Raw genomic sequence first — 13195 nt, 5'->3', positions numbered from 1 at the left:
CAGACACTACACCAAGTTAACAGGGAAGCGGCTGTTAAAAATCCTGCATACAGTAGGGACAGGATAAAAATTCCTATGAAAGGAATTTAAAGATTTATTCATACACATATCAAATGACAAACCTGAAGGCCAAGTCTCCTTATTTATTATCCTACTAGAGAAATAACATTGTTACACTTTCCAAAAACATGGCCCATAATAAGGCCCAGCAAACACTATTCATGAAAACCATGATCTTACCACAAATTTCAGGCTGTGTTCATACACCTTCACTGAGTTGATCAGAACCATGGCATGTTACCCGTGCACAGAGCAGCGAGACCCAGGAACACACACGAGGTGCTTAACAGAATATTAGCCAGTGAACAAAGACCCCGCTGCACAGGCTACACCACTGGAAACAAATATCAAAGCTGAAGATAATGAACTTGTTTTTGAGACTCCAAAGTGGGATGATTTCTTTTCCTTTTTTTTTTTATTGTCTGGCTTATTAAAGAAGACTAAACCCACCTGAGAATCATTATTTTTAGTGGATAGGAAAGCCACAGAACACACACTTGATCTCCCAGCTAGGGGCTGCTGAGAAGTCAAAGCAGCAGGCTTTGTAATACACCAGAGCATATACAATCCTGACAGTCTCTCCCTGATCCATCTGTGGGTCAATAATCACTTCAATATAACTGCCAAATATAACCTTCATCTGCTACCCCAATGCCAAAACACACTGGAGACAACTCTCTTAAATTAAATATTTTAGGGTTTCATCTGCTCTTCTCAGCCCCACAAAGCCTCATAAGTAACACACCCAGTTAAGGGCGCCACAGAAAGGTATCCACCTATTCGGTGAGAAGGGTGGGGGATGGAAGCTGAGGGGTGGGAGAGGGCAGGGAGTGTGTGGGGGGAAGGGCGAGTAAGAGGAGTGTGTGGGAAGGTAAATAAGTACTGACCAAGGGCCAGGGAGCCGGTCCAGTGGTGGAATCTTTAAATAATCCCGGGGGTTGGAGCCTGGTTCTAGGATTTCACCTGAAAGGCATCCACGAAGTGAGCAACTGAATGGGCCCCCTGGGGTGGGGTGGGGGAGGCGAGATGGAAAGCAAATACACCTAGATGCAGATTAACCATTCTGGAACTAGGTTTCCTAGGGTTAGAGAGATTCCAAAGGCAAACACCAAAACGGGTGAGGGGCCTGTTTGTCCCACTTCCTCCAAAGAGCTTCCACGGGGCATGTGTATTGGCGGTGGGGGGTTCTGCCCCACTGAACTCAAGGGACTGGGTGAAGGGGAAATGTGACTCCGTTTCCCAGAACAGGAGGGCGGAAGGAGAGGAAGGGGAAGAGACGCCCCGAATGGGGGATCTGAAGGAAAGGTTAGAGCCCCTTTCCCCTATCATCTGAGATGCGCGAGGGCTCTCAGCATCAGAGTACCTCGGAAAGCAAAGACCTCATCGCCCCAGCCCCACGATCTTGGCGGGAGAAAAGACATCCCCCAGAAGCATCTGGAGGGAAGGAATGAAGACCCCCGCCCCTGGACAAGCGGAGGGGCAGAAACCTGATCTCCACATTTTGGGAAAGAAGCCCGTACGCCCCTCTACGGACTATCAGGGTGCTGGGAGCGCGACCCCAAGAGCTCCCGGAATTTTGCTCCGCCTCGTAGAGGGCTCGGGTCCCCAGGGGCCCGACGTGAGCTCGGTCGCGGCAGGGCGGCCAAGCCTAAGGGGTCAGGAGAAGCCACTGGGGGTCACCCCGACTCCTCTGCGCCCCCCGCCCGGCCATATTGTGCGCGTGGGGAGGGGGCGCACTGTAGCCCAGGCGCCGCGGCGCGAGGCCTCGCCCTCGCCCGGCCCTCTCCATCCTGGCCTCCACCCCCTACCCCGGGACTCACCTTGGATTCCCCGGGGCCCGGACCCGCCGCTGCTGGCGAGCAGGAGGACGAATAGAGGGAAGAAGGAGGAGGCTCCGGCCGACTCCGCCATAGTAACCACCGCCGCCGCCGCCGCCGCAGCCCAGCAGCGCCCAGCGCGCGCGCGCGCGCCCCCGGCGCCTCCCCTCCTCCCGCGGCCCGGCTCCCGCCTCCCGCTCCTCAGCCCGGCGCCGGCACGTGCGCTCCCGGCGGAGCCGGCGCCGCAGCCGCCGCGCGCGCCCCCGAAGGGCGGGGCCGGGTGCGGGCGGGCGCCCGCCTTAAAGGGGAGTGTCCCTGTTAAAGGGGTGGGAGGGGTGCGTCCCTCTTCCCCCCTCACTGGTGGTGTGTGAGAGGGCGGCGCGGAGGAGGCCAAGTGGAATGCGCATCCTCTGCCCTCCCCTACATGTCACCCAGGGCAGGTTATCTTATTAGCACCGGCCCCCTCCCCGCATGGAACGTTCCACGAATCCCAAGCGTTTTCCTGTTCCCTTCATCCCTAGTGCCTATCCTCTAGCCCCATTATGTCCCAGCCGGGTCATCGCAACCATCTACTAACTGGTCTCCCCGCTGCAATTCTCTGGATGCCCAGCAACCTGTATGATTAATCATAGGATGCCCCTTTTCAGAACATACTAAGGCTCTTTAAAAAATTGGTTTGAGAGAGAGAGAAATATCAACTTGTTGCTGCATTTATTTATACATCAATTGGTTGATTCTTGTATGTGCCCTGACCTGGGATGGAACCTGTACTTTTGGGGTTTGGGGACTAGCTCTAACCAACTGAGCGACAAAGCAGGGCCTTTTTAATGATAGTACTCAATCTCTGTAAGGGTGCTAGTCAGGCACCCCCATTCTGCTCCTAGGTAGAACCCTGTTGGTAAACAATTTGGCATTATGTATCAAATACCCTAAAATATTCATACTCACTACCTGGAATTATCCCCTGTCTTCAAGAACTAATAGATAACAAATGTTTATGAAAAGTTTTAACTGTTGCATGTTTATCATTGTAAAAGGCTAGAAACTTTCTTACTAACTGATGGTGAAAACTTGGGCAAGTTTTTTAACTTCTCTAAGCCTAGTTTTATTGTCTAAGATCTAGGGGTGGAGATGACCAAAGGGTAAAAGGAGGAGTTTCTCCAATGGAGTCTTCACAGTGTAAATTGTCACCAACCTGAAGAACACCCATCCTCACCAGAAAAAAACAAGATTGCAGACACACTCCACACACACACACACACACACACACACACACACACACACACACCATGCTAAGTCATGCAGAGGCACTGTTTACAAATGGGTCAGTGTAGCTAGATGAGTAAACACCTTATTTTTATACTGCTCTCCCTCACCCCCACCCCCAATGGGCATCTCTCTTCTCTGGTCCATTAAACTGGTCTCCCAAACCCACCCCTTAGGGCTCCCAGCTATAGTGGGCACAGCACTAGGTGACTGTGTTAGTTTCCTAGGGCGGCTGTAACACCACAAATTGGGTGGCTTAAAATAACAGAAATTTATTCTCTCACGGTTCTGGAGGCTAGAAATCTGAAACCAGGGTGTCAGCAGGCCCATGTTCTCTGTGAAGTCTCTAGGGAAGAATCATTCCTTGTCTCTTCTAGTTTCTGGTGGTTCCCAGAGTCCTTGGTGTTCTTTGGCTTGTGGAAGCGTAACTTCAAGCTCTGCCTTCATCTGCACATGGCTGTCTTCCCTTTGTGTCTGTATCTCTGTACAAATTTCTCTCCTTATAAAGACACCAGTCACTGAATTAAGGCCCACCCTAATCTAGTATGAGTCCAAGTAATTTTAACTTGATTACATATGCAAATACCCTGTTTCCCAATAAGATCATATTCACAGATTTCAGGTGGACATAAATTGTGGGAGACACTATTCAACACAGTACATTCACTAACCCCAGTAGTCAGGAAGGGAAAACTGATCCCTCAGGAGTACATCTCTGAGGCCCAAGGAAAGGGACTAGTCTTTCTTAAACCTTACTAAGTGCTGCCCCTGTGGCTGCAAGACCAAGAGTCCCAGAGGGCACATGTAGTAGCTTTCCTTCTAAATTGCAAGGTCAGCCACATACCTGAATGTACAGCTCAGGGAACCAGACTACTGGGTCCATAGATCAAATGCCACCTCAGTCAGCTCACTTGCTAGCATTTTTACTTTTATCTGTGAAATGGAGCCGATAATAGTTCTATCTCATAGAGATGTTGTGAGGATGGATCAAGATACTGTATGTAAAGCACCTAGCATAGTCTCTGACACAGAGGAGGTGATATAAAAAGAATAGCTATTCTTATTATGATGATTTGACCTTTGCTACAATCCTGTGAAGTGGCCGAGGCATGTCAGGGTGTGAGCAGTTTATGGATAAGGCAACTGAGATCTAGGCAAGGTAAGCAACCTGCCCAGGCTCATGCATAATTAAGTGTTGAAGTCACAGCCTGCTGTTTTGGTACTTACTTAGCATTGAAGCATCTCATGCTTTTTCAGGGACTGGTCTTCAAGATCCAGCTAAAGGTGGGAAATTAGACTTGATAGGGACGGGGGGAGGGAGGTTAGTTATATTGTTTACACCCTACTCCTGAGAGTTTGAGGCATCTATTCAAGTCAGAGCTTTCCTAGGTGATGCATCTACCTTGCCTTTTAGGTCCCAAGCTGAATGGGGACAGACTGAACTACCCGTGCTCCCTGTGGCAGCCTCGCTCTCCTACCATCCCTGAAGGCCTCAGCAAAGCGTCCATTTCTGTAAGCCTCTTTAATCTTAGGGCTGGACCCATATCACAATCTCTAAACTCCTTGTTAGCCCTGCTCTGTCTTGAGATTCCCCGGAGCTGTCAGGATTTACTCTTCCAGGAAAAAGTCTTACTCCCCAGGCTCCACTGATTAGAACACCTAGCCTTACAACTGCCGTCTTGCTTACAGCACATCAAGACTCCACGTCTCCTGGGGGATTCAGCACAGTTTGCCTTGGTGAGGAAGGAGTAGGATCATTAATCCCAAGAAGGCAATAGTTCATCTTCAGTCATTCATTCTACAATCCCTTATTAAATACCTGCAGTATCCCAGGACAACATATAAACATAGATAAGTCGTGGTCCTTGCCCTCAGAGAACTTACAATCTAATAGAGACAAGCATGGAAAATAAAGCAACAATGTGTTATATTTGCTATAGCATACACCTACAAAGGGTTAGTGAGGCCAGTTAAGAGGGCATGGATGATGCAACTCTGCAGCCACAAGCTGAGGAGGCAGGAAGGGTTTCAGGAACAGGCCATGCTACAGCTGACTCTTGGAAGATCAAAGAGTATTTCCTAGATAGACAGACAGGCTTTTATGAGGAAAGGGAAGGCAGGAGATTATTCCTGGCACAGGGAGCAGTATGAGCAAGATACTGAGATGAAATTGACTGGCATTTAGGGGAATTGTGAGCAGCATGGTAGCACACCCAGGGAGTACAGAGTGAAGAGGGCTGATGGGGGAGCTGAAAGGTAGTGTTGGAGAGACAGACAGACATAAAAATGCACATGAAAGTGTACTTTTCTCAAGGGTCCTAAGCAAGGAGGTAAATTGATTGTATTTGTGCTTTAGAAAGACAACTTCGCTGAACCAAATGAACTTGAACTTTGTGCAGATGGTTGGAGGAAGGGGAGACTGATTGTAAGGAAACTAAATAGGCAATTCTAGTAGCTCAGACAATATATAAGGAGGACCTGACCCTTGGCAGCAGCAATAGAGAGGGGAAAGAGAAATAGATGCAAAAGAATTTAGGCCTGGCCGCGTAGCTCTGTTGGTTAGAGCGTTGTCCTGATACTCCAAAGTTGCAAGTTTGATCCCTAGTTAGGACGCATACAAGAATCAATGAGACCTGGCTGGTGGACAAGTGGATTGAGTGCCATCCTGTGAACTGAAAGGTCACTGGTTCGATTCCCAGTCAGGGCACATGCCTGGGTTGTAGGCCAGGTCCCCAGCTGGGGGCATGTGAGAGGCAACAGATAGATTTATCTCTTACAAATCTACTTTTTTCTCCCTCTTTTCTCCCTCCCTTCCCTTCTCTCTAAAAATAAGTAAATAAAAAAGAATCAACCAATGAATGCATAAATAAGTGGAAGAACAAATTGATGTTTCTCTCTCTCACTCTCAAATCAATAAACTAAAAAAATAAAACATTTCAAAGGGATAGAAACTACAAGATTGTTTGGATATGGAAAGTAAGGAGGAAATGGGGATGGCACAAAATGATTGCAGGGTAATTTGACTTGGGTGACTGGCTGCTTGGTGGCTCCATCTAGCAGATTAGCAAGAGCAGGCTTGGGCGGAAGATAATGAGCTCCCTATTGGGCCTACTGAGTTTGAAGGGCCTTCTGAAGGTACTTGGAGCCATGGAGATATGGATTTGGAAGTCAGCAGCATATAATAGTTATTCAAACAGAGAATTTTAGAAGCATAACAATACCACAGTAAAGAGTAGACAGAGAAGGAACAGTCAAATAAATAGAAGAGAATCTGGAAAGAATAAAAACATGGAAACCGAGGCAGGAAAGGATTTTAAGAGATCATTAGTATCTCATGTTAAGAAGGGTTGAAATAAGATGAGGAACAAAGACTGTCTTAGGATATGATAACTTGAAGCCCATCAGTCATGTTGACCTGAGCAGGTTGACTGGAAGATGGTGTGAAGGTCTGTCTTCAGATGGTTACCAGTGAATGGGAGATGAAGTCTTAGAAAGACTGAACATCATCTATTCTTTAAAAGAACTTGGCTCTGATGGGAAGGGGTGATTTGGATTTTCTTCAGAATGATAGACCAGGTTTCCTGAACAAATCTGCTCAAGAAACAACCCAAAATGCTTGATAAACTAGCAAGAAAGTGAATACTTAAATCAAAACTAAGGAATCAAGAGAGGAGAGTGGAGCTTTCATGCTGGCTTTTCTCATGCAAACATCAGTATACCAGGGGAACTTGAACTTTAGTTTTCTAAGGTGAGCTGGATACAGGGGAAAGGACAAAAAACCTAGGCCTCCCCAAGGTGGGCAGTCTAATAAGTGACCCTCTGTGCAAAGCTATGACCCATAAGGGTGATAATACACTCATTCGGCTGATGAACTAGAACACTCTCCTCCTGGAGACTGCAAGAAAAACTGCCTGACTTGAACCTTGGCTCTGAGTGAGAATGGGGGAAAGTCTTCCTTGAGGATTCATAACTCCAAGCTGGTCTTTGTGATTTAATTTCATCGCACATTCACCCTACCTGGGTGGTCTGAAAAACTATACACAATTTAGATTCAAGTGGTCCTGGCTGCTAGTACCCCCCGGTGGGACCTGTAAGGAAGAAGAGCAGATCCTCTCCAGAGGAACCCATCTTTAACTCAGGCTACAAGAAATTCTCATAGACAAAATTCCAAGAAGTATAATCTACATAGTTGCCCTGACTGGTGTGGCTCAGTTGGTTGGGTGTTGTCCCACAAAGCAAAAGTCACCGGTTCAATTCCCAGTCATACCTGAGTTGGGGGTTCGGTCCTGGTCAGGGTGTGTATGAGAGGTAACCGATTGATGTTTCTCTCTTGCATCGATGTTGCTCTCCCTGTCTTTCTCCCTCCTTTTCCCTCACTCTAAAAAATAAATAAATTAATTAATTAAAAAAAATCTGCATAGTTAAATCTAAAACCAAAAAGTAACAGTCAATTTAGAATTGTAGGCTCATAGAAAATGTCTTTCAAAAGTTAGAGCTTAATTTAAACATATAAGTTATGTATGAATTTATGTGTACTTTGTTAATTGTTAGATGTTCACTAATAGAAGAAAAACAGTATATAACTTCCAGGATGAGAGAAGGAAGGAAATAGAAGGAGATAAAAATAATCCAAAAGGAGGCAAGAAAGGAAAGAAGGATAATATTGAGTTGGAATAAATAGAAAGCACAAGATAAGATGTAGAAAATAAATTCAAATAAACTCATTATTAGAATAAATAAAAATAGGCCAAATAATCGAATTTAAAAATACAGCTCCAGATTGGACAAGAGAAAGAGAGAAAAGGGAATTTTCAGAAGAACATAAAACAAGATCCTTTGTTTTATTACTTTAGAAGGAAGGAGAGACTGCAACTCAAATCATTATTAAGGAGCCAAGAGTTGCTTAAAGATATAGGAGGAAGGAAGAGTAAGTGATGGCACCAGAACCCAGGACGGATGAAGGCACAAGGTCAAGAGCCAAAGGTAAAGGGAGTAGCCTTGGCCTGGAGGAGAATATTACCCTCCTAGAGGCTGGAGGAGGGAGTTGAACAAGGAAGTTTATAGGCATGAGAGGGTCACTTGGCTGTTCTCAGTCAAGTTGCAGTCAGGGCCATCTGTTTTGGTACAATATGGTCAGGAGGCAGGATGGCATGTATGGCAGAGATGCTCTAAGAGAGCGGTGAGAATTTGTAAAAGCCACTGTGGAGCATGGGAGTGGTGTCCAGAGACACAGAAAAGTGGAAGAGGATTGCCAAAATGGCACTAGGCCAGGGCTGCAGAACAGAAAGCAGAGGTCATAACATGCCTCTTTCTTTGACGGTACAGTTTGCTCTGGAAGTGGTCAGCAGCTCAGGATGGGACCACAAGAGGGGATGTTTGGAGGCTGGAGGTGTTAAGGGGTAGGGGGTTGAGGCTGGTGGGAGGACAGATGGGCCAGGGGGTTGACCAAAGCAGAGGGATGGCCGCTTAGGCAATGGAAGGAACTTGAATTTGACGTGCCTAGTGGCTGAGGTTGGGAGGCTGGTTAGAGGGACTGCTACCGGCCCAAGAAGCCCAAAGGCCCTAGTAAGCATCAGGGACCTGATGTGGTCAGCAGCATGCAGCCTGTGTTCCGTGGTCCCATGGAAGGCTACTGAGCTGTTTCTTCTTGAAGAAAGTCCTCCCTAGGCTTTCCTCTCTCACTTTTTGCTCCAGAGGCCACTGCATGATTTTAGAGGCAAGTCTTATTTTCTTTAACCCTCACACTGACCTTGTTCTACCCCAGTGCATCCTTGGTAAACAGGCTAGGTACCCTCAGCCTTGATGATTCATACTTCAGTTTCTACCCAGGCATGCCCAGTGGCCAAAAGGGACAGCTCTCCTGGTCATTCTTTTGTTGTGGACCTCTGTGCTTTTGCCTATCTGGGCCTCCTCTTCTCCATGCCCTCAGTGAGGCCACAGTCCAGAGCCTCATACCTCACATTTCTGTTACTACTAGGGCTACAGCCACCCTTCACCCTGGCCACATCTCCCTGCAGTTACCAGGCACATCCCTACATACCTGTGTTCTGGGAAGGTCCCTTTCATTTTGTCATCTGACTTCTTAAGAACACACAGGCTCCCTATTGCCCCATAACACCCAGCCAAATGCATGGCCATCTAAATCTGGAGCAGATTTCAGTCTGATCCCATTGTTTGACAGATAGAGAAACTGAAGTCCAGAGAAGATTAGGGACTTGTCCAGGACAGAACCAAAATTGGCAGTCAAGACCTCTACATGATATCCATCCAGACTGACTTCCCCCTACACATAAAAATGGTGGACAGGGACTGACCATCTACTCTCCTAAGAGCATCACGTGGATTATTCAATCTTTACAACAAGTGCATGAAAGATGTACTACTATTTACCCTTTGTAGAGATGAGGAACTGAGGCATAGAGAGATTAAAAAACTTGCCCAAGGTCATCCAGCTACTTCGAGTCCTGACAGCTGCACTGCCCTACTCATTTTCTCTCTCTCTCTCTCTCTCTCTCTCTCTCTCTCTCTCTCTCCCCCCCTCTTCACACACACACACACACACACACACACACACACACACGTCAAGTCCTCATTCATAGTCCTCCCCTGCCTAGAGAGTACCTATTCGCTCTCTTGCATCTGATGACAAGGGTTTATTGCTCTCACCTGCCTGCAGCCCCTTCCCCTAGGTGAGTGCACAGTCTGCCCTCTGGCCACAGATGATTGCACTAGGGCTGGGCATCTGAACCAAGGGAAAGCAATAAATAAACTATTCAGCTGCTCTTTCATGAGCATTTGAACTAATGAGGCATAGAAAGCAAGTTACTTAGATGGTGGTGGGTGATACAGAGGAGTACCTGAAAGACAGGCTGGGCCATGTGACTGCAAGGTAAGCCAGGAAAGAGTGGGGAGCGGAGGCAGGGAGGAGGGGAAAGGGGCGGGGGGCCAAGGGAGAAAGAGAGAGGGAGATTACCCAGGTGTGCCTGCCAGTACTTGCATGTATATACACGCCTTCCAGCCTCACCCAGTGTAATAGTCAAATTGTCCTCCACACATATCCAGCCCCATGTCTTCTCAGGTTCCATGGGATTTGGCTGCATTTTCCATTCTTGGTTTCTTTGAGGTTCCCAGGCATCTTTTCAGGAAATTCTCTCCCACTTCTACTGCTTTGAGTGTGCTTATCTTGCAGACTAGGAGCCCTGGCTAGAACACCAGCTCAAAAAACTCTACCCATCCTTCAGAAGAAGCTCAGGGTCTGACTCCTCCAGGAAGATGTGCTACCGCCCTCCCTCCTCCACGCCCATCTCTTGTGTGTGTTCATCTCCCCTTCCCAGACAGATCATAAGCCCCACTGTTTTCATTTTCTTCCTGACATTCAATATACACGTGTTGATTGATAGAATCTTCTAACTTTGGGGCACCCAGTTCCAATTTTGCCATCTGAAGTTGGACTATATTGCTATCATTTTATGTTCTAGCAAGTCCATGAGTCCACCCAACATTTATTTATCCAGGGAACATGTATTGAATGTCTGTGTGCCAGGCACTGGGTTAGACCCTGGATATGGTTCAGATGAAGTTCTTAAGTCTTGCTCTCTGGGAGTTTCCTCCTGCCTTCCCTCCATTCCCTTCCTCACACCAGGCGCCCGCCCTTTTCTCCCACCTGTCCTCACGCTCATGACTGCTCTCAGCTCAGGAAGATGCCCTGGAGTTCTCTCTCTATCCTCCACTCTCCCTCCTTTTTGATCATTCCATGATACAGGAATTGACACTATAGTCTGAGTGTGTGTGTCTTTATGCTATTTTAAGACCCCAGCACTTTGCAAAAACCTAGTGGAGAATACTGCCAAAGCTGGGGCGGGGAGACTGAGCAACCTGAGCCTGGGGCGGACTGGGTGTCTGGAAGCCAGGTTCTCGGAGCCGACTGCAGAGCCACTGGAACCTGCGCTGTTAACTGCTGCTTGGCTGAGCTGGTCTGGCCCGATCCGGCGGCTCCATTCGGCCTCTACTCTCTCTTTTCGGGGGCCCGTCCTCATTTCTCTCATGAGTTTGCTTAGGCGTTTGCACACCAGGCAGCGTTTTAAATTGTTGTGTTTCTGGAAACACACACGCACAGAGAAGCCTTGAAATTCTTCTTGGAACGGGTCCAAGGACTTATTTATGAAATTCCCAGGGGGTGGGAGAGACAGAAGTCTGGACTTTGCAGACTGAGTGCTGTGCCGTCATCTTATCAGCATAACCACCAGCTCTAGTGTGCACTTACTAAGTACCCACCGCGTGCCGGGCCAGGCAGGGGGCAGGGCGGGGCGTACCCGGCGCCCAATACTCTAACCAGCAGAGATGCCCTCCCCCAACCCCCACCCCAACCAGAGGAGTAGCAAACATGGTATTGACAGATTTTGACCATCGGTCCCCCGCTCTGCTCGCTCTCCCTCCAGCCCCCACTTTCTCCCTTTAAGACTCCCCTTCTTCCTGCGCCTGCAGCTTCTCTCCCCTTTGCGCACTTCACTTAGGAGGCCATGCTGTCCTGCGGATGGATGTCCGGGTCCTCTAAAGGAAGGCACCATGGCTGGTTTCGGCACATGTGAAAGTGGGGAGCTGGTTGTAGTGTGCTAACGCTTCTCCTCTGCTCCCTTGCAGCTGGGCATGGAACAGAACTGGGGTTTATGCTGAGGCATGGGAGGCGGTCTGCTGGCTGCTGGAGAAAGCTGGGGTGGCGGAGACTCTTAGGACGGTTTCAAGACCTAAGGACAGACTGTGAGCCCTTCTGTGGAGTCAGGCTGATGGAGTTGGGGAAAGGACCTTAATTCGGCTTCCTTATCTCTGCCCACCGTCTGAGGGGGAACTTGGCCTCCCTTGTCTCCACAGAGGTGGGAAAGGATGGGTCTAAATGTGTCTTCACTTTCCCACATATACCCTGCCTTTGAAGGGGAAGGCATAGGATTGATCTCTGTGCTGTGACTGATCTTAAGCAAATGTGATTTTCCTTTAAAACCTTAGAGATAAGCTCTCAACTGAAAATAGGGACAGTCTGTCAGTGGTGAGACAGAAAGACAGATAATTAGGAGGCCCTTGCGCTTACCACAGGGACTGTAGGACTTATAAAAATCAAAGGCCACCATCCAGAAAATAATCAAATCAGAAGACAAGTAATTAAATATATTAAGTTAAAAAATGGACACTGGAAGAACAAGAGGGACACTGTCCCTTAGAAAGGACAGAAACTTCTCTACCTTAAGCAGCCTAGGTTCCAAACTCTGAAATTTAGGCTCCACATTCTGTTTAGGAAAAAATCCTAAAAGTTCCAGGGGCCTCACAGGCCTCTGGAAGTTTCTCTCCCTCAGGAAGCCAGAGCCTGGTTACACAGAATGCACTGGGGTGGGGAGATAGGCCTTCTAGCTGCCTTTCCCAGGTGAGTGAGCAGCTGTGGGCAGGCTCGCCTGCCTGGGAAGCCTGTTGCGAGGAGGCGGGTCCATTCTTGGTTTGGAGGAGGACAGCTTCAGTTGGCCAAGGCTTGTGTGCATGCGTGTGCAAATGTGTACCTGTGGGCATCTGACCGTGGATGTGTTGGGAAATGGTTGGCACAGTGCTAAAGGCAGAGAAACCCCCACACACAACACATACCCCAAAAGCTATACTAAACCATCATGACCTGCCTTCCCATATGAGCACATCAGGGTCTAGATCTGTTTCCAAGCACCTTAGTAGAAAAAAGACCGTGGGTTTTGGGTTCAGGTAGCTCTAAGTTCAAATCGCAGCTCTGTTACTTACTACCTGTGTGATCTGGGGACTATCACTAACCTCTCTGACCTTTGGGTTCCTCATCGGTAATATAATAATAACTTTTATCTTGCAAAATTTTTGTGAAGATAAAATGAAACCATCCTTTATCAATTGCCAAATGTTGTGGACAGGGAAGTATGACTTCCTAGAGGTCTATAATGCAGGCTGTCATTTTTTAACCTCATCATACCAGTCTTCTCACCTGTAAAGCAGGGATAATAATGGTTCTCCCTCATATGTTTGTAGTGAGGATCAAACAAGTCAATACA

General features: G+C 47.8%; 1 protein-coding gene across 1 annotated transcript in view; it reads right to left on the bottom strand.

Moving 5' to 3' along the window:
• Window positions 1-2004, bottom strand: part of ACVR1B (activin A receptor type 1B) — a 39136-nt gene extending 37132 nt beyond the window's left edge. Inside the window, 1 exon segment of the mRNA XM_090273200.1 lies at window positions 1881-2004. Within this exon segment, the coding sequence (XP_090129326.1) occupies window positions 1881-1971 (91 nt within the window). The 5' untranslated portion in view covers window positions 1972-2004.
• Window positions 2005-13195: the final 11191 nt, after the last annotated feature.

The sequence above is a fragment of the Furipterus horrens genome, unplaced genomic scaffold (genome assembly GCF_987537825.1).
Source record: "Furipterus horrens unplaced genomic scaffold, mFurHor1.1.pri manual_scaffold_4, whole genome shotgun sequence".
Taxonomy (NCBI): domain Eukaryota; kingdom Metazoa; phylum Chordata; class Mammalia; order Chiroptera; family Furipteridae; genus Furipterus; species Furipterus horrens.
This window is presented reverse-complemented; position numbering and strand designations above follow the sequence as displayed.